This window comes from Trachurus trachurus, assembly GCF_905171665.1.
Source record: "Trachurus trachurus genome assembly, chromosome: 9".
NCBI lineage: Eukaryota > Metazoa > Chordata > Actinopteri > Carangiformes > Carangidae > Trachurus > Trachurus trachurus.
This window is the reverse complement of record NC_139895.1, coordinates 1657393-1679516: the sequence shown is the minus strand read 5'-3', so window position 1 is coordinate 1679516 and position 22124 is coordinate 1657393. Positions and strand designations below refer to the sequence as shown.

General features: G+C 44.7%; 1 protein-coding gene across 1 annotated transcript in view; it reads left to right on the top strand.

Annotated features, from left to right (window-relative positions):
- dok2 (docking protein 2) overlaps window positions 1-20212 on the top strand; it is a gene marked incomplete at its 3' end in the record, with an annotated part of 30281 nt that extends 10069 nt beyond the window's left edge. The window contains exons 3-9 of the mRNA XM_083979800.1: window positions 2344-2511; window positions 5265-5373; window positions 13153-13322; window positions 14690-14962; window positions 15570-15710; window positions 18737-19264; window positions 19832-20212. Of these exons, the coding sequence (XP_083835926.1) occupies window positions 2344-2511; window positions 5265-5373; window positions 13153-13322; window positions 14690-14962; window positions 15570-15710; window positions 18737-19264; window positions 19832-20212 (1770 nt within the window). The remainder of the gene's footprint in view (window positions 1-2343; window positions 2512-5264; window positions 5374-13152; window positions 13323-14689; window positions 14963-15569; window positions 15711-18736; window positions 19265-19831) is intronic.
- Between the last annotated feature and the right edge of the window lie 1912 nt (window positions 20213-22124).

Below are 22124 nucleotides of genomic sequence, written 5' to 3'. Positions count from 1 at the left end.
CAGTCTTGGTCTTCTACTGGCTTGATCTTCTACTGTCTTGGTCTTCTACTGTCTTGGTCTTCTACTGTCTCGGTCTTCTACTGTCTTGGTCTTCTCCAGTCTTGGTCTTCTACTGTCTTGGTCTTCTCCAGTCTTGGTCTTCTACTGGCTTGATCTTCTACTGTCTTGGTCTTCTCCAGTCTCGGTCTTCTACTGTCTCGGTCTTCTCCAGTCTTGGTCTTCTACTGTCTCGGTCTTCTACTGTCTTGGTCTTCTACTGTCTCGGTCTTCTACTGTCTCGGTCTTCTACAGTCTTGGTCTTCTACTGTCTCGGTCTTATACAGTCTTGGTCTTCTACAGTCTTGGTCTTCTACTGTCTTGGTCTTCTACTGTCTCGGTCTTCTACTGTCTTGGTCTTCTCCATTCTTGGTCTTCTCCAGTCTTGGTCTTCTACTGTCTCGGTCTTCTACTGTCTTGGTCTTCTCCAGTCTTGGTCTTCTACTGTCTTGGTCTTCTACTGTCTTGGTCTTCTCCAGTCTTGGTCTTCTACTGTCTCGGTCTTCTACTGTCTTGGTCTTCTCCAGTCTTGGTCTTCTACTGTCTCGGTCTTCTACTGTCTTGGTCTTCTCCAGTCTTGGTCTTCTCCATTCTTGGTCTTCTCCAGTCTTGGTCTTCTACTGTCTCGGTCTTCTACTGTCTTGGTCTTCTCCAGTCTTGGTCTTCTACTGTCTTGGTCTTCTCCAGTCTTGGTCTTCTACTGTCTCGGTCTTCTACTGTCTTGGTCTTCTACTGTCTCGGTCTTCTACTTTCTTGGTCTTCTACTGTCTTGGTCTTCTCCAGTCTTGGTCTTCTACTGTCTTGGTCTTCTCCAGTCTTGGTCTTCTACTGGCTTGATCTTCTACTGTCTTGGTCTTCTACTGTCTTGGTCTTCTACTGTCTTGGTCTTCTACTGCCTTGGTCTTCTACTGTCTTGGTCTTCTGCTGTCTCAGTCTTCTACTGTCTCAGTCTTCTACTGTCTCGGTCTTCTACTGTCTTGGTCTTCTCCAGTCTTGGTCTTCTACTGTCTTGGTCTTCTACTGTCTCAGTCTTCTACTGTCTTGATCTTCTACTGTCTTGGTCTTCTCCAGTCTCAGTCTTCTACTGTCTCGGTCTTCTCCAGTCTTGGTCTTCTGCTGTCTTGGTCTTCTACTGTCTTGGTCTTCTCCAGTCTCAGTCTTCTACTGTCTCGGTCTTCTCCAGTCTTGGTCTTCTACTGTCTCAGTCTTCTACTGTCTTGATCTTCTACTGTCTTGGTCTTCTCCAGTCTCAGTCTTCTACTGTCTCGGTCTTCTCCAGTCTTGGTCTTCTGCTGTCTTGGTCTTCTACTGTCTTGGTCTTCTACTGTCTTGGTCTTCTCCAGTCTCAGTCTTCTACTGTCTCGGTCTTCTCCAGTCTTGGTCTTCTGCTGTCTTGGTCTTCTACTGTCTTGGTCTTCTACTGTCTTGGTCTTCTCCAGTCTCAGTCTTCTACTGTCTCGGTCTTCTCCAGTCTTGGTCTTCTACTGTCTCGGTCTTCTACTGTCTTGGTCTTCTACTGTCTCAGTCCTCTACTGTCTTGGTCTTCTACTGTCTTGGTCCTCTCCTGTCTTGGTCTTCTACTGTCTTGGTCCTCTCCAGTCTTGGTCTTCTACTGTCTTGGTCTTCTACTGTCTTGGTCCTCTCCAGTCTTGGTCTTCTACTGTCTCGGTCTTCTCCTGTCTTGGTCTTCTACTGTCTCGGTCTTCTACTGTCTTGGTCTTCTACTGTCTCGGTCTTCTACTGTCTCGGTCTTCTACTGTCTCGGTCTTCTACTGTCTTCTACTGTCTTGGTCTTCTACTGTCTTGGTCTTCTACTGTCTTGGTCCTCTCCAGTCTTGGTCTTCTACTGTCTTGGTCTTCTACTGTCTCGGTCTTCTCCTGTCTTGGTCCTCTCCAGTCTTGGTCTTCTGCTGTCTCAGTCTTCTACTGTCTTGGTCTTCTCCAGTCTTGGTCTTCTACTGGCTTGATCTTCTACTGTCTCGGTCTTCTCCTGTCTTGGTCCTCTCCAGTCTTGGTCTTCTGCTGTCTCAGTCTTCTACTGTCTCGGTCTTCTACTGTCTCAGTCTTCTACTGTCTCGGTCTTCTACTGTCTCGGTCTTCTACAGTCTTGGTCTTCTACTGTCCCCTCTGAACCAGCTGGACTCTATTGGACTCTACTGGGTCTCTACTGACCTGCTCCGTCTCTGTCCCTCTGGAGAACTGCAGGTTTAGGTTTTTGTGTGCAGGTCTTGGCTTGGCTCTGTCGCCATAGTTGACGGCGAGCGCGCCCTGTTACCGTGGTGACGGGGTCTTGTGTGCGTCTCCCAGGTGATCCGTCTGGCCGACTGCATCCGGGTGTCGGAGGTGGAGATGGAGGGATGTCCCCGGGACACCGGCCCCTTCCTGGTGGAGACCACGGAGAAGATCTACGTGTTCGCCGCTGACAGACAGCAGGTGGACGACTGGACGCACAAGCTGTGTGAGATCGCCTTCCCGGTAGGCACACACACACACACACATCCTTGTAAATCTATCTTTGTGGGGACATGTCATTGACATTATGTATTTCCTATAGCCCCTTACCCTAACCTTAAACATCCAAAACAAATGCCTAAACCATTACTCTAAACCTAATCTAAACCTAATTATAACCTAAACCAAAGTCTTAACTCTCAAACAGCGCTTGGAAAAAGTGAGGACCGGCCAAAATGTCCTCACTTCCCAAAAATGTCCTCAGTCTGTTGGTTAAAAACTTGTTCCAGTCCTCACAACGTAGCATGTACAAGAACACACACACACACACACGCACACACAATGCATTGAGGTCACATGGTCAGGAGTGAGGACGGGGAAGGTTCCCCTGCTGTGGGAACAAGATTTCTTTATTATTACGCACAACGTTCAACCAGCTGGTCTCCTTTACTTCAGGTGCTGTTATTAGGAACAATGGTAACACATCTATATATAGATAGATTCATTTATTTGTCCTAGGAAAATTGTTTTCACCATTCCGTACAAACAGCCTCGAGAAGTGCAGACAAGTCAGGGAAAAGGACCACAGGAGTGTGTCCTTAACCACATTACATTCATTTACATACATTCCCACATTTCAGACACCCACAAATACATAGAAACTAGAACTACCTAGTTTCCTACATCTACATGTACATTCCCCATGATTATGTTCTTTTCATTTTCTTATTTAGTTCTGTTATGGCAGATGGGATGAAGCTTTTGTTGAATTTTATTTTCTATATACTTCTATATAAACATGTGTATTGACGTGTGGTCCGATTGCCTCCTTGTGCCTGAGGAGAAATAGAAATATCTAATGAAAATAGAATGGAATATTAATATTTTTCGTTAAATATTTGTGTTTCTCTTCACGCACTTGTGCCTATGGCTATATAATATCTCTTATTTATTTACTTTTATATACATACTCTATACATATACTCTCATATTTTACCCTGCTAGCACAATGCACTTGCACTTATGACTTTATCCATATGCATAGGCTGCTCATATTGTTGATTGTTGAACAACTGAATGTCTGCACTGATGCGTTACTGTTATTATTGTCTGTCTTGTTTCCATGTGCGGTTGCACTTTAAGGTTTAGCTTTTAATCTTGTTGTGCTGTTGTGCAATGACAAATACATTCTGATACACACGTTTATATAGATGTGTTACTATTGTTCTTGACAGTAGCAGCTGAAGGAGAGCAGTTGGTCGAAACGTTGTGTGTAATAATAATAAAGAAGTCTTTTGTGGCTAGCAGCAGGTGTGCAGGTGAACCCTCTCCTTCTTCTTTGTTGTGGTATTTTTGTGTTGCGATGCACCTTTAAGAACGTGATGTGCGTTTACTGTAAGAAACAAACAGAAACGGCGCTGCGTTCAGTGCCTGTCAGAAAACCCAGGTTCCTGTAGTTTTTAAATAGCGGTGCATGTGATGACAGACAGACGGCCGAGCCGACGGTCCTGAGTCACAGCTCCACTTCCTCTTTCTGTCTGAGTGTGACAGGAAGTACACAGCAGCCAATCACACGGCAGCGTCTGTCTGAAGGTGTCTTACTGTAATAAAAACACCACGGCAACGTACAGGCTTTTATTTTGAAGGCCCAGCTGCTCCAGGTGGAGGTGGTGATTGATTAATGCTGAGGTCAACAATTACAACTCTTCATGTGAATATTAGCTCCGCCCCCTCAGACACACCTGACTGACAGGATTCCTTTGACTTAGGGATCGACCAATATGGTTTCCTCAGGGCCGATATCAATTATTAGTAATCAAGAACTAATATTTAGAACCGATAATTATTTGGTGTAAAAAATTATAATTTTGGTGTTACGTTTGGAACAATAGACCTGGGATCAGACTGAGAAGAGTCAACTGTTCCTTTGTTTTTTATACAGTGTATAAAAAAAGGCCGTAACTTTTTCTAGAATAAAACAAAGTCAAACACAAATCTGAGTTGAAATGCCTTGAAGCAATACGTTTTATTTTAAAACAGAAAGTGCAGCAGCATTTCTTAAAGCTCACTTACAGTAAATAACATAAATAACATACATTATTATTACTGAACTGAACTGAGTCTCAGTTAGTCCCAACCCAGTAGCTCCACATTCTTTTACTACTAAAATACTACTAAAATCTGCATCAATGTTGGCGTTTTTGTTCATAAACAAACCGTTTGTTGGCGTCGTGCTTTAAATGAGTCGTATGATGGAGACTGAGTGGAACTGAATTCCACTGGTGTGATGCAGTGTCCCCTTGCTGCACCTCTAAATAGATAGATAGATAGATAGATAGATAGATAGATAGATAGATAGATAGATAGATAGATAGATAGATAGATAGATAGATAGATAGATAGATAGATAGATAGATAGATAGATAGATAGATAGATAGATTTATCGTCATTACATATAAAAACAGAACAAAATGTTGTTTGTAGCACCACATCAAATCAAAATGCAGCATAAAAAGGCTTAAATACGGTTTAAAAAATAATAAATAAATAATCCACAGTATGTTGCACAATAACAAATGCACTTGTCCATCTGTCTGTGTTGCACTTGTATTGTTCATACAAGTGCAACACACCTGTCATCATCTAGTCTCCCTGTTGACAGAAGATCTGAGGTTTATGAAACCAGATGAAGGAGCGTTCAGATGTTTTTGTAGATGCTGAGTTTATACTTGTGTGAAATGTGAAAATGATGATGAAGATGTTGTCATGGCTGCAGATGAGCTGGACGGAGGTGGCGGTGAAGCGCGGCAGCCTGCACAGAAGCAGCAGAGTGGAGGAGGACGAGGGGATGGAGGACAACTCCCTGTACAGCGGCAGAGAGACAGGTACGTCCACATGTCTCACCTGGTTCTGTCCGCCTGCAGCTGAGCCTCAGCTGCAGGTGGTGCTGCTCAGTGCTCAGAGTCAGTGAACGCACCACAGGTCACATACATACATACACACAACAACACCGTGCTGCTGGGGTTGAAGTACTGATTCAGGTGAAAGTAGTAAAGTACAGGCTCTGAAATGGACTTCAACAAGGGATGTCACCATGACTTGTTTCCACAATTAATCGTGGCATTAAACACCCAATTAAAGGAGAATTCCGGTTATTTTTGACCCCTAAATCGTTGTCCTGATGGTCACCCAGTGTTGGCTGGAGCAAAAAACGTGAGTATAAACTTTGTGTTTTTAACTCTGAAACATCCCAGAAAGACATTACTATGATTTCTTTACAAAAATAAAGAGTCGGAGATATTTTGGACATTACCACTGCACTGCTCCACCGTTTATTTTAGTAAAGAAATCATCACAACAAGGACAAAGTGTTAGTTTCTCTCTGTGATGGGATAGTAATGTCTTTCTGGGATGTTTCAGAGTTGGGCTATCTGAGGTGAGTGGCTACATGCAGAAACACAAAGTTTCTACTGTTTCTGCTCTACACTATCTGAGTTCAGTGGTGTCTCTAAGGATTCCAGTCATGTACCAGAGATATCTGATTGTTTTCTGACTCTTTGTTGTGGTTGAAAGAATTGCCCCCATGGGTTAGCGCCGGGTAGCCATGGTAACTCCGGTTTGCCTGCATCAATTTTAGTCGCATTTTTTTTTTGCTCTAACCAACACTGGGTGACCATCAGGACAACGATTTAGGGGTCAAAAATGACCAGAATTCTCCTTTAACGTTACACGTTTACAATCCAGAGTAAACATGGAAACATGACGCGTCTTTGTCCAGTCAGTCGTCATGGAAACACGACGCTCTCTGAAACAACAGGAAGTGTACGAGCTGAAGACTGGGTCAGAGCCCAGCCTGGGTCTGACCTCTGACCTCTGACCTCTGACCTCTGGTCGTCACTGCAGGTTGAAACAGTGACGAAGTTGTTGTTGTTGTGACGATGTGAAGAGAAGAAACAACAGAGAGTGTTCACATGGAGGAGGAACAGTACAACAGTGGAGTAACAAAGTATTGTACTCTGTTACTGTAAACTGACGGAGGATCTGTTTGTATTTCCTTCAGCTCAGACGTCCAAACATCCAAACACAGCGGCAGAACACAGAGACCGTTACCGTTAGTTACCAGCTGATCACAGATAGAACTCTTCTCTCAGTCTTGACTGTGAACTCAGACGTTCCTCTGTTGCACCTTCAACCAGACTTCACTTCCTCTTTCTCACTCTTTTCCTTTTGCTGCTAAATATAGCAGCCTGTGGCCACACACACACACACACACACACACACACACACACACACACACACACACACACACACACACACACTGAGCTCACTGTCTTTATTTAATGTGTTAGTAAAACGCTGCCGGGTTCAGACAGGAGCAGGAGCTGCTTCTTCACTGCAAAAACCCCAAATCTTTACAAGAATATTTGTCTTATTTCTTGTCAAAATGTCTCATTTCTAGTCAAAACTAAAATCTTTCCACTTTAAACAAGATCATCACCTAAAAATTAACTTGTTTTTAGATCATTTTCACTTGTTTCAAACTAATTTTCACTTGTAATAAGTAGAAAAATCTGCCAGTGAAAGAATTCAAAGATTTTTCTACTTATTTCAAGTGAAAATCAGCTTGAAAGAAGTAAAAAGTGTCTAAAAACAAGCTACTTTTTAATGTGATGAGTCTTATTTTGAGTGTAATGAGATTAGTTTTGACTGGAAATAAGACAAATATTCTTGGTAAGAGTTTGAGTTTTTGCAGTGTTGTTGGTTTAAGCTCTGAATCGTTTTCAAAATAAAAGTAAAACTCAGTCGAAGCTGCTTCAAAATAAGAGCCAGAGTGGAAGTTTGGACGTTTAGACATTTCTAAACAAAAAAGGAGAACAAGAAGTTGGAGCCACATCCTAGCTGACCCAGGTGAAGGTCTGACCTCTGACCTCTGACCTCTGACCTCTGACCTCCACAGTAACCGGGACCAGAACCAGACTAGTTCTAGACAAGTAAAAGTAGCTCAGTCCACATGTTACTCCAGTAAGAGTAAAAAAGTACATGCTTTTAAATGTACTTTAAGTAAAAGTCAGAGTCAGAGTAAATGTCTTATTCTCCACATCAATGAATGACTCTAATAGTTTGTAAATGAATGTAAGGAGCTTTTAACTCTTGTTAGTGAGAATGAACTCTTTGAAAGCAGCTGCACTGATGTGCTGCTTTTAGGGGTTAGGGTTTCCTTCTCTGACAAACACAGCTTGTGTCCAATAGGATTTTAGAAAGAAAAAGACCTGAAAGTAACCAGTACTTTTCAGCCTTCCTACTAATTAACTCCAGTAAAAGTAAATGTATTCAAGTAAGAGTAATAAGTACCAAAGAAATCTACTACTCAAGTAAATGTACTCTGTTACTGTCCACTACTGGATGTGAGTGATCCGGTATCTGAGCCGAGGCCGAAGCCGTCACTAGTTTCCATTGTGGTTTTGACGTTGTGTATTTTAACACATGCCGAGGGCCAGTTGTGTGTGTGTGTGTGTGTGTGTAGTGGAAACTTGAGTGTGTGAGTTCCTGCTGCGGTGTGTGAGTGTGTGTGTGAGTGTGTGTGAGTGTGTGCGGTGCAGGGTGTTGCAGCGCTGCAGTGACCTCGGCTTTTATCTGCACAGGACAAACTTCCTCTTCTCAACAGGAAGCTGCGCCTCGCGGCAGCAGCACAACAAGAAGAAGAAGAAGGAGAAGAAGACGAAGAGGAAGAAAAGCTTTAAACTTCATTAACCACAGAGAACCGTCTGTTCTCTTAGCATCGCCACGGTTACTGGAAGACGCCTGACAGAGGGGGCGGGGCTACAGCAGCTGACTGACCAGCTACGTTTACAGAGTTTCAGAGTCCTCCGTGGCTTCTCTGAGTTACAGGGGGTCTCGGCGTAGCAGTGCATGTCCATATGACGGTTGCAAATGGATACCAACTGTCTTTGTAACAAAAAGACACACCAAAAAACATCCAGATACCTCCATGCTGCTCGTATGTAATGTCCCTCTTGTATTGAAGCCCCGAAATGCGAAATTGTCCCGAAAAAAATTAAATAAGTCTATTTTTCAAGCTTTATTGTAGCGGAAGCTCCTCTTCCTGGTTCGTCAAATTTGGACGAACAGGGAAGAGGAACTACAAGACGGACATTACATACGAGCAGCATGGAGGTATTTGGATGTTTTTTGGTGTGTCTTTTTGTTATGAAGACAGTTGGTATCCATTTGCAACCGTTATATGGACATGCACTGCTACGCCGAGACCCCCTGTAACTCAGAGAAGCCACGGAGGACTCTGAAACTTCTCCCAGCCCTTAGTCCACATGAGGGGGAGTAGATTTTTAAAAAAAATCAATTTTGGGTGAACTATCCCTTTAGATTCAAGATTCTAGATTCAAGAAATTTATTTTGCCATTTTGTGCACAGCAAGCTGGGTAGGCTACAATAGGAATTCTTGTGCAGAGGTCCCCCCAGGTCAGATATAAAAGATTAGTCTGATTAAGACACCCAGATGACGTGATTGGAAATCGTTTTTCTTCAGCATGTATTCACCTTAATCAGACTGAAACTGGACAACTCATGTGTTAATGCTCCACAGCAGTAGAGACGGCACAAAGTGGAGCAGAGAAGCCGCCCGAAACCGGCCAAGTAAAGGAAAAAAAGAAAAGCAGACGTTAGCGCCGATTCAGTGCATTTCACACAATGTGACCAGCAAGAGGATGTGTTTTCTAAAAAAAAAAAAGAGAAGAGAGAGAAAAAGGAAGCCCATGGACCTTCATTTGTATTCTATTCTCAGCAAACAAGAAGCTAAACAGTAGCTAACAAGCAGCTAACCAGTAGCTAGCCAACAGCTAACAAGAAGAGACCAGTAGCTAGCAGCAGCTAACAAGAAGCTAACCAGTAGCTAACCAGCAGCCATAGATATAGGCCTATACAAGTAGATTGGAACGATATGTCAACATGGCGGCCATCTTGGCCAGGGGCATTTATTTCTATTCACATAGGCTACTGTAAAAGAACCAAGTGTAAAAACATTAGGCTACATTTTGCATTTACATGATGTGAAATGGGACGCTGTAGGAAGCTAAAGAGCTTTTTGAGAGAGGCCCAGCTAGGCACAAAGGAAATGTAATGTGAGAAAATAAAGCAACACATTTTACAGTGAGGCAAACCCAAAAATACCACTCACACTCTCACACAGTCAGGGTTGACCAGATAGGCACATTGATCAACAGTCTCACACTCACAGTCTCACACACACCCAAAAAAGGAAGCCCCAAAAATAAAAGTTAGAGAAAAAAAAGTAGCTAATAGGTTGATGATGATAATTCTCTTAAGGATTACAGCATTAATTCACATTTGAGTGTAGCTAATCTACAACCTCTGGTAAAAATGATGGAATCACCGCTCTTGGAGGGTGTTTATTTTTAGTTGTTTAGTTCTGGTCCTTCTGGTTTTAAGAAACACAAAACAAAAGCAGGAAAGAAAATTGTTGTAGATAGAGTTGTTTTAGAGGGAAATTTATGCAAAACCTCTGATGCACGTTGCGTTCAGGGACAGTTTTTCATCAACAGTCTCTGTATTTCCCTCTAAAACAACTCTGTGTGGTAACGTTGTGTTATTATCTCATAGCGTGGTGAATGTGCAGCTCACAACTTGTCCACCAGAGCGTTGTGGAGTTGTTGGATTGTGTATTTGATGAGTTTGATGAGGGTCGGGAAACCAAGAAATCCCATAATGAGCCTCCGTAGCGTAGCTCTGAGCAGCTCACGGCTCTGCTCCGCCGTTCTAAAAATAGCTTGCACCGACAATTAAAGGTAACGAACCTACTGCTATGACTATAGGGGTTATGGTAATGGGCCGATTTGACAAAATGTTGAACTATCCCTTTAAAGTTTTAGGAACAGGTTCAATTTTCTGCGTTTTTCGCATCCGTGAGAATGTTTTCAAGGAAATTGGTCGTCTTCTCTTTAATGTGGCTTCAGTAGAGTTGATAATCCATCAGACTGTTCACTGATGCAGCTCTTTGTTCCTGACGTCCTCTCAGGATCAGATGGACATAGTAGTTTCTTCAGAGTCGTCCTCACTGAGACGACTCTTGTCTCCCTGGACAGAAGATAAAATCTCACGGTGATAAAACTCATCAGACTCAGTAGTTGGGTTTCCATCCAAATGGATCGAATTTAAGAGCGGATTTTGTGAAAATGCGCAAAAAGCAAATGCGAATTTATGACCGTTTCGATTCATTATTGTTTTGCGATTAGGAGGAGTGCGCCGTGAGATTACGTCATAAGAGAGCGTGAATGTATCCAACAGTTGACACTCAGCTGACACTCAACATCATGGACAATTTACGGACTTTCCGGACTATAGACGCACCTGTATAAACTGCACCAGCTACATTTTAAAAGAAAATACTGTACATATCTAGGCCGCACTTGAATATAAGCTGCAGGTTTTCATGTTGTAACATGAGATATTTACACATAAAGACAGTGGGAACTGTGACAGTCTGTTCTGGTGACGCTCCTCTCGCCCATGTGCATCTGTTGACAACAAAGCCGGCGAAAAATCAATAAATGAGCGGTGGAAAACGTTACATAACATATACGATGTTACGGCGTGTGATTGTGTCGTCTTAACCGTCATAAACAAAACATTACGGGTTACGGAGCGTTTGTGTTGCGGTGCAGAGAGGAGAGCTGGGACACCGCGGCGTCGCTGGGTGAAGTCCAGCAGCTTCACCCACAAACTCTGCCTCAATTCACATCATCTGTTTCTATAACAAAAAGTCACATTTTCATTTAATCGATACGCTGACAAATCCACCCCCCCAAAGCGTAAAAACTTTTATGCACATTTACTGCCTTTTTTCGAATTTCCGGCGTTTCCATCCAAGTATTTATTCGCAATTTTTGAAAATGCGAATAAAAAAAGGTGGATGGAAACGCAACTAGTGTGAGGACGGAGTGTGTGTTCAAAGAGCAGCAGATACAGCAGCTGTTTGCTGCTGCTCTGATTGAGTGTAAACTGAGCTGTGGTGGCCGTTGGGTAATGAGGTGAACCAGAGTCTGAGCTGTGAGCTGCTCTTTAAAAAGAACACACACACACAGACACACACACACCTACGCACGCACACACACACACACACACACCTACGCACACACACATTCTTGTAATGCTATCTTTGTGAGGACACTCGTTAACATAATGTATTTCCTATAGCCCCTTATACCCTAACCTTAACCATCCAAAACAAATGCCTAACCTTAACTATCACTCTTAACCTAACTTAAACCTAATTATAACCTTAAAGGCCCCATGCTGTGCTCTTTTCTCTGGGTTTATTTCCCTAACAAGATGTATCATTGGTTTTGAGTACCTGTGATCTGCTTAATATGGTTTCTACTGCCCCTTTCTGTTGCCTCTTTCTGGAGCTCTAGCAGGCTCAGGTCATTTGGCCAATCAGAAGAGAGAATGAGAACCTCTCCTCTGATTGGCTCACTGTTTTTGAGTGGCAAGTGGTCGGGCCAATCACAGGCAAGTAACTGAAACCTAAGCTGCATTCATAAAAATTGAAAAAAAAAAAAAAAAACACAACTGGTCGCGGTGGGCGGAGTTACCTTGTGTGTGACATCACAGAAAGGAGGAAGTGCTATCTGCTCGTCTTAAAGAGACAGTTCCTACAAATGGGCGGTGTCAGTGTGCCTCGTTCCCATCCAGCTGCTGGAGAACACACAGATGTTGACGATTCATGAACATCTCATTCACTGTTCTGATCCACACACACACACACACACACACACACACACACACACACACACACACACACACACACACACATATAGACACACACACACACGCTCAGCAGGTGTGTGAGGATGTGGGGAAACAGTAGCAGCTCCTAGAGACGAACATCACGACCTCAATTATACAAAGAAATGTTACACGGTGTGTGTGTGTGTGTGTGCGTGTGTGTGTGTGTGTGTGTGTGGTTTCCTGCTGCAGTAACAGACTCAGTGATCTCGGAAACAATTTGAATTCTTTGACTTCAAAGTTCAAAAGTCTGTTTTTCATTCATCAGTAATATCTCCTTTCTCCTACCTCCTATCTCCTTATCTCCTATCTCCTGTCTCCTATCTCCAGTCCCCTACTTTTTTTGAATTTTTTTTTTAATATTGTGCAATGTGCATTTGTTCGCCTTTTTTACATACAGTGAGTCCAGGTTTTGAAAAGGGTTTAAGTTCACTTTATAATGGATTATGTTAATTTATAGGCTCCTACAGTGTTTGTGTGCAGATAAATGTTAAAAATGCTAAAGACTAAAAATCATAGAGAGAATCGGCAATATCGTAGAATCGCAATTTCAATCGAATCGCCATCCAAAAAAAACGTAGAAGAATCGAATCGGGAGAAAAGCATATCGTCCCCCAGCCCTACTTGCTTATGCCGTTACGTGCAGCGGCTGTCGTCCGTCGTCCGTCTGCCCAATTTCACCTGAATGCAGCATGAAAAATACGACTGAGTTGCTTGAGATATACAACCACAACGCTAGATGGGAGGAATTCCTACTTTATTCAGGAAAAAAACTAACTGTTTTTTCATTGTGTGTGTGTGTGTGTGTGTGTGTGTGTGTGTGTGTGTGTGTGTGTGTGTGTGAGTGCGTGACTTCAGGGTGTGTGTTAGGAGGACCGAGGCGTCGGACCGCTGCAGGCTGAAGGGGGACGTGGTCCTCCGAGCCGACGAGGACGCTCTCCACCTGCTGGACAAGACGGGCGACGTGGTGTTCACCTGGCCGTACCGCTTCCTACGCCGCTTCGGACGGGACAAGGTGACACACACACACACACACGCACACACACACACAGTGGTCTGAGTTCTGAATGCCAACAGCAAATACAAATGCCCAATTCCAATTCTATTTTTCATCCCTACCCCTTAACCCTTGCCCTTGAAACGGAGCTACAAGGAGTAGAGGTTGAAAGTCAACCCCTACGAATTGGGACACCACTTCAACAATCACATACGTCATCAGTCGTCTCTGCTGGCTTTCACATAAGCAGACGTGACGAGCTTTAGCCACAAATCCTCTATTCAAAACCACGTTAACTTAATAAAATAAAATAAAATTTAATGAAGACTGATCGGTTCATTGTAAAACATTTATTTATTGATGTAAATGTGGTGATTTCTTTATGTAGGCAGAGCCCCCAGGCTGCGCTGCTCCTCTGTCCAATACACACAGGAAACTTCACTTTTAATTCAAACAAATGAATGCGACTGCCACAATTGTTACATTTCATCAATGAGACCAACATTTATCTACTAAAAAGAATGTAACTACGCGGCGGTAAACCTTTAAAACCCTGCGGGTAAGTTAATTAGCGATCGTCTTTTCGATCGATGGATGGAGGTTGGCCGGCCGAGCAGCCGAGCAGCTCTCTGGACGGGTGGTGTCTCCGTGACGAGCCGCTGATCTGCTCCACAGGTGGAGGCTCCACCGTGGAGCTTCACTTCTCCCAAAAACATCGGAGCAAACGTCTAAACAGCCTCATGTGGATAAACCGACCGCACATTGGGGATCTAAACAGCTACTTTCTCACGTGAAAAAATATTAAAACTTAACAAAATGACGTAATAACAGCGCTACAGAGAAATAAAACAGCTGCCGGTTGCTGCAAGATGCATTCTGGGAAACTTGCCATAGCCCTCGGTCCGTAGTGTGCCCCTGAAAAATCTCCGTTTCGAGGGCGAGATAGCCCTACCACTTCCCCCTAACCCTCGTCTGGACCAGAATCAGGACACCCCTACCACTTCACGTGAACGCGCAAAACGAAGGGTTAGGGCCAAGGGCTAGGGCTAAGGGGGGACTGGAATTCACCCAAAGTTTGTAGCTGCCCCCATTTCCTTGATAAACCACTATACGGGGGGGGGAGTGTTCAGGTTTATGTTTAATTAATATATAAACCAACATTTGTGTATTCTTGTCAGTTAAGTATGAATATGGTAGTTCAAATAACTTTATTTGTAATAACTTTATTTGAACTACAAATTACAGGCACAGCTGTATGAATGTTTACCCTGTCTCCTATCTCCTATCTCCTTATCTCCTGTCTCTTGTCTCCTACCTCCTGTCTCCTTGTCTCCTATCTCCTGTCTCCTACCTCCTTGTCCCCTTATCTCCTCTCTCCTCTCCAGTCCACCTTCTCCTTCGAGGCGGGCCGCCGCTGTGATTCAGGCGAAGGCGGTTTTGAGTTCGATACCAAACAGGGGAACTTCCTGTTCCAGGCGGTGGAGGCGGCCATCAACCGCCAGCGCGTCGCGCAGCCGCTGCGCCAGACGTCCGGCGGGGGCGGGGCCAGTCCAGAGACCAATCACAGCCTGAGCCTGCCGCCGCCGCCGCCGCTCGGCCAGGGCCGCACGCCACAGCCCCGCGGACATTACCCACAACCCCCTGCTGCCGCCGCCGAGGTCAGAATAAAGGCAGCACTGCACAGTCAAGTCAGGGTTTTCAAAATAAATGTTTAAAAATAGGGCTGGGTTTAAAAAATAGATTTTCTGATTCATATCGATCTTCATTTAAAAGATCCAAAACATCGATTCATAAAATCTTTAGATCGATTTTTTAATGTGTGTAGATAGATAGATAGATAGATAGATAGATAGATAGATAGATAGATAGATAGATAGATAGATAGATAGATAGATAGATAGATAGATAGATAGATAGATAGATAGATAGATAGATAAATTACATTAATGTAACTGCTTTCCGGTTAATGTTAACATGAATTAACATGAGTATTTTAATAAAACACCAGGTTAGACAGTTATATCTTTGTACAATTTACAACATTAGTTTTGTGAACGTCTCTTTCATAACCAAGTAAACTGGTGTTAAAACTGAAATATCTCCACATGAATCAATATTGAATCGTATATCGAGTTTAAAAACCATTGAAGGTTTCCTGGTCTCTGATTGGTCAGTTTCCTGCTGCTGTAGCTGAGCAGCTGTTTCCTGGTCTCTGATTGGTCGGTTTCCTGCTGACATCACTGAGCAGCTGTTGTCTGGTTGCAGGCGGCGGACGGCGTGTACAGCATGGTGACGGACCACCCGGCGCCGCAGAGAGACAGAGACAGAGACAGAGAGAGCTCCGCCCCCTCACAGCAGCAACAACAGCAACAACAACAGCAGCAGCAGCAGCAGCGCCCCCCTCTGGTGTGTGTGTGTGTTGATGTGTCTTAGCTCTGCCCATCGAATCTGTCAAACACTGGTTGTGTCCTAAACCCCTCCCTCCTCCCTCCTCCCTATATAGTGAATTCAATATAGTGACTCACTGGTCAGTATATATACTATAAATATATATATTTAAGCATCAAAGATGTTCAATCAAACCCACATAGTTTGAAACAACGTTCACAACAATGTGTCACAACTAAGAATAAAGTCTGCTAGCTTAATGCTAACGTTAATGTAAAACACCATCGACGGGCTAACATAAATTAGCCTCGCTATCCAGAGTCTGTGGTCAGTTTATAACGCTTGTTAGGAAATTTGCTCTGACATTTGTTGTGGGAATCTGTGGAAGCCGCGACCGGACAACTCTGGCAGCTGGACACATTTATTGAGGCTGCTGCACTACGGCATTTATTTGGTAGCTACACCGGTCACTACTTGCATTTATTTGGTAGCTACACCGGTCACTACTTCATTTATTTGGTAGCTACACCGGTCACTACTTGCATTTATTTGGTAGCTACAACGGTCACTACTGCATTTATTTGGTAGCTACACCGGTCACTACTGCATTTATTTGGCAGCTACACCGGTCACTACTTAATTTATTTGGTAGCTACACCGATCACTACTGCATTTATTTGGTAGCTATACCGGTCAGTCACTACTGCATTTATTTGGCAGCTACACCGGTCACTACTTGCATTTATTTGGTAGCTACACTGGTCACTACTGCATTTATTTGGTAGCTACACCGGTCGCTACTTGCATTTATTTGGTAGCTACACTGGTCACTACTTGCATTTATTTGGCAGCTACACCGGTCACTACTGCATTTATTTGGTAGCTACACCGGTCACTACTGCATTTATTTGGTAGCTACACCGGTCACTACTTGCATTTATTTGGTAGCCACACCGGTCACTACTTGCATTTATTTGGTAGCCAGTGTTTGTGTGCACCTCCGTTATGATGTGTGTGTGTCTTAGCTCCGCCCCTTTCTCCTCCACCCAACACACACTGCAGCGTTAAGGCGTGATGATGTCAGAGGTGATGTCATAGCTCCCTCTGCTGGACGCTGAGTCGTACTGTTGGTGACAGGACTGATGTTCGTTATTCATTTTTATTTTATTAAAACATATGCACAACGATAAAAACTTAAATTATATTTAATGATACAAAGGCAAATAACTGTGCAGGAGAAGAATATAAAATACAAAATCACTGAAACAGAAACAACCACTAGAAAAAGAAAAGAGGAAGAAGCAGAAAAGGGAAAGAGAAGGAAAAAACACAACAAACAAACAGATTGTGTTGTAGATGAAGTTAGAAAATCAGCTCTGTGACTAAAACACACTAGTCCTACTAGGTTTCTGATCCTTCAGAGTTTAGTATCTTTTTTTCCTACCGTATCTGAAGCTTAATGCGACGTCCAGAAGTAAAAAGCTAACGTTAGGCTTTAACAGACGACTACACCACCACCACTAAGCTTTCCACTGGTTTCAGCTAAAAACATTGTTGTCTAATGGGGAAATGGAACTGTTTCTACTTGTTGAAGAGCCATAAATAACATCAGATAACCTCCATAAGACACTCTGGCCTGAGATTTCCACTCTAGAGGCTGGTTTCACCTTTTTAAGGGAATAGTTCACCAAAAAATGAAATCCAGTCATTATTGCCTCCCCCTCATGCTGATGAATTCTCCAGAGTAGTTTTTTATTCCTCAAAGTGCATCTGGAGACCCGGGAGGCTGGTTCCTAGTCCAACCAAAACTTTATATGAGAGTAATAGGGCCCAACACAACACAGTCCAGAGTTTACTGGAAACTACCTCATTTAGGACATTTTTACAGCCTCAACAGTCCTGTAACTCTGGACTATCTCCCTTCAGGACACTTGGTTGCAGTGGACGAGCAGTGTGGAGGAATATTAAATGGTTGTTGTGTAGTTTTATGGACGTTTTTGTGTCGGGCCCTATGACTTTCATATAAAGTTTTGGTTGGACTAGGAACCGGCCTCCCTGGTCTCCAGATGCACTTTGAGGAATAAAAAACTACTCCAGAGTATTCATCAGCATTAGGGGGAGGCAATAATGACTGAATTTCATTATTTGGTGAACTGTTCTTTTAAAAACGTGAAACCAGCCTCCAGAGTGGAAATCTTAAAAACGCTCCACCGTGGCGTTCCCGTCTAAACTCTGCTCCGATCTGCTCACGTCACGTACGTGTTTACGTCACAGGCACCAGTACAGGACAATAACAACTAATAAAAAGTGAGAACGCAACGCCACTTTAGCGCTTTCTGTCCAGATCGTCTCCGTGGAAACGCAGCCTGAGACGAGGGAACGGGAGGCAATATTTTTTTTCGTAGGATAGGTCCGGGAAAGTCCCGCCTTCCCCGCCTCTGATTGGCTGGATGAGCTCTCCAATTACACACAATTGGTTATTTGATTTGGCCGTGTAACGTCATCTCACAACAGTACTGCAGTAAACTAAAATATACACAAACTGAAATTTCTGGTGAATTCTGACGCCATGGCGTAGCGGTTTGCGTTTTCGCCTGCGATGTGGTGAACCCGAGTTCGATCCCCGCTGGTTTCACATTCCAAAAAATTTAGTTTTTAAATTTATATTCCAAGTTTACATTTTGAGTTTGAGAGAAGTGTAATTGTGCCGTTGGTTGGGTTTAGGCAATGAAGAAAAGAGTTGGTTAAGTTTAGTAAAAAGAGCAGGTAGAGGATAGACAGGCCAGATAAGTAGAGAGAGTCCAGGTAGATCTAGGCACTTATCACACTTTGCCGACAGCCTGCGTTTCACAGCCGTTTCACAGCCAAAACAAACAACCAATCAGGCGAGAGCCCTTCTAGCCAATCAGAGTCGAAAATGGAGCCCATCTAGCCAATCAGAGGTGGGAAAGGAGGGACTTTCCTGGACCTATCCTACGAAAAAAAATATCGCGAACGGGAGTTCAGGGTTATTGATCACTGATCGGTCTCTGTTCCGTCCTCAGACTCGTCTGGAGCCTCCGAGCGATAAAGTCCTGACCGGGGTGAAGAGTCTGAACCTGGACGCCCGCGGTGGCCCCGCCCCCCGGAAGAACCAGGTGAAGATGATCTCCAGCTGCCCGCTGCCCCACGCCGAGCCGGGCCCCGCTGCCGCCGCCGGCCCCGCCCACGGCGCCCGCCTCAGCCCCAAGCCGAGCTCCAACCCGACGCCGCAGGACCAGATGTACTCGCAGATCACCATGGCGATTGGCGAGCGAGGCGCGGCGAGGGAGAGGAAGGAGCGAGGAGGCAGCGGCTTGGCTCCGCCCCCTCAGCTCGCCGCCGCTGCCGCCACGCCCCCGGACCCCGAGTACTCGCTGCCCTTCGACACCCTCAACAAGAGCGTGATGGCCGACCTGCTGAGCTCCCATCAGCCCCGGGGCTCCGAGTCCGGCGCCGACCCGCTCTACGACAGCATCGACGAGATGAAGATCAGGAACGTGTTCCCTAGCAACGACGCCGACGACGACGCCCCCGGCCCCGGCTACAGCAAGGTGGAGCATGTCTTCTTTGTTTGTTTGTTTGTTTGTTTGTTTTCTTTCAACTTTATTTAAAGGGATACGCATAAACATTTTTTTTTTTTCGTGTCTTGCCTCACTCCCGAGTCCATGACCAGCAGATAGACACCATCCTTTCCACTGTTCGTGCAGTAACAAGGGAGATAGAGCCGTATCGCCCGTAATTAGCTTAGCTCAAACGCTGGAAGTGTATAGGTAGTGTTAGCCTGCCTCCACCTAAAGTCACTAATTAGCTTAGCTCAAACGCTGGAAGTGTATAGGTAGTGTTAGCCTGCCTCCACCTAAAGTCACTAATTAGCTTAGCTCAAACGCTGGAAGTGTATAGGTAGTGTTAGCCTGCCTCCACCTAAAGTCGCTAATTAGCTTAGCTCAAACGCTGGAAGTGTATAGGTAGTGTTAAAAATATGATAGCTAAACTCTCGTTCGTTACTACTGTTCTCATTCACATTACGTGCTGGTTTTCTACCCGGAAGTAGAATGTAAACAACAAGGAGATTCGGTCTATAGGTTTCACTTTAATATATTTATCTCTGTGGTAATAAGGTGGAGCACATCTACGACGAGCCCGAGGGCTGCGCCGCCGCCGCCGCCGCCGCCACCGGCAGAGGGAAGCGATCCGCCCTCCCCCCCTCGCTGTACGATGACCCCGAGGAGATGAGGGGCGACGCCTGGAGGGTCAGGGGAACGGCGGCCGACCCCAAAGGCCACGAGTACCCGTACAACCCCCGCGTGGACGACTACGCCGTCCCCAAACGGCCTCAGAGGGCGTTCCCCGCCGGCGGCAGCCACGAGGAGGGAGGAGGAGGAGCAGGAGGAGGAGGAGGAGGAGGAGGAGAGGAAGACGGGGAGGAGGAGGAAGAGGAGGAGGAGCAGGAGGAGGAGGAAGACTCAGGCTACAACAACGTCATGGTGAAGATCGCCTAGAGACCACGGCGACTGTCATCAATAATCTATAATCAGTGCTGAATCCGTCTCTTTATGGTTTTTATTCCTGTTCAGAGTTCAACAAATCAATAAACATGTAAACAGGAAAATAACTATGTAAACAAGAACTTAAACATGTAAACAATAAAGATGTGAACAAAAGCGTGGTGGTTGTGTCTTCGACCTTCAACACCGACGGCGACGCCTCACAGACCAAGTGGCTGATGGGAAAAAGACAGAGGTGAGGTGATGATGTTGAAGATAAAGAGGTAACAGTGTTTTATAGCTACGCTGCTATCCACCACTTTATTTTCCCATGATCCATTGCGTCACACCACAACGGAAGTGGGTTTTATGCTGCCTTCATGTGCTATGGTAATTATGGTAAATACGTGAAAAGTGCACATGAACCATAGACTGTATATAAGTGCACATGAACACCCTCTCATGTGGTATTTTCCACTGGGCAACTCGTAGAATTTTTTGATGCCCGAGCTGCCGAGATGAGAATAACCTTTGACCTTTTCAACATGGCGGCGAGCAACGCAAGATTTGTTAATGGTAAGCAAGGCAAGCCTTTAGAAAACATTTAGCAGCTATTCACTTTATGTAGGCTATGCGTGCATGTACAGTAAAAAAAAAAACGCTTTTAAAAAGCTAGCCAAATAGCCAGTGCTAAATCTCCATGAATATTAATATTTACCGTTTGAGTTTTGATAATTCATCTTCTTGCTGTAAGAGATGAACTAGGCAATCCAAAATTGTTTTACCCCATAGATATATACATGTAGATGCCACACGTGTCATATATCTATGGTTTTACCCAACAAGTCTGAATCTGTGTGTCCACCATCTTTATTTTCTCTGTACAACAACAAAAGCACATGAACACAACGCACTGGTAAATACCAGGTCACAAGTGGAAAATACCATCTGTACCATAGCACATGAAGGCAGCATTAGTAGCATTCTAGCGAGCGGCTAACTGGTAGCGTTAGCCACCGGTGTAGGCACCAAATGTGGGGGCTCTGGGCTGCCAAAACCGTTTTGACTAAATCTGATGTTTGTTGAGTCCATAAAACGAATTATTGAACAAACATTACTATTTCTGTGTGCACGTTACTGTAATTAGTCATGGTTGTCGTAGTTGTTAGCTTTGCTGCCGCTGACAGCTAACAGCAGCAGCTAAGCTAACAGCAGGACGTCAGCTGTTAAAACCCTCCTGTTGTGGGACACGACATGAAACTACTCCAGTTAGCTCAGTCATGTTGGAACTCAGATATCCGCTGGAAAAAAAAAAATGTTCATGGGCCGTTTATTGAGTTATTTAAGACACTGCTAACGGCTAACAGCTAACGGTTAGCCCAGCTAATCTAAAATGTAATGAATGGAGTGTCATGGCGAAACCCAGCGTTGTTCTCCTGAAAGTGGTGGATAGGCTTAGACTGCTGGGGGACACATCTGGTTACATGGAGCCCTCTCCTCTCCTCTCCTCTCCTCTCCTCTCCTCTCCTCTCCTCTCCCCTCCTTTCCTCTCCTCTCTTCTCCTCTACCCTCTCCTCTCCTCTCTTCTCCTCCCCTCCTCTCCTCTCCTCTCCTCTCCCCTCTCCTTCTCTCCTCTCCTCTCCTCTCTTCCTCCTCTCCTCTCTTCTCTTCCTCCTCTCCTCTCTTCTCTCCTCCCCTCTCCTCTCTTCCTCCTCTCCTCTCTTCTTTCCTCTCCCCTCCTCTCCTCTCTTCTCCTCTCCCCTTTCCTCTCCTCTCCTCTCTCCTTTCCCCTCTCCCCTCCTCTCCTCTCCTCTCCTCTCCTCCCCTCTCCTCTCTTCCTCTCCCCTCCCCCTTCTCCTCCCCTCTCCTCTCTTCCCCTCCTCTCCTCTCCCCTCCCCCTCCCCCTTCTCCTCCCCTCTCCTCTCTT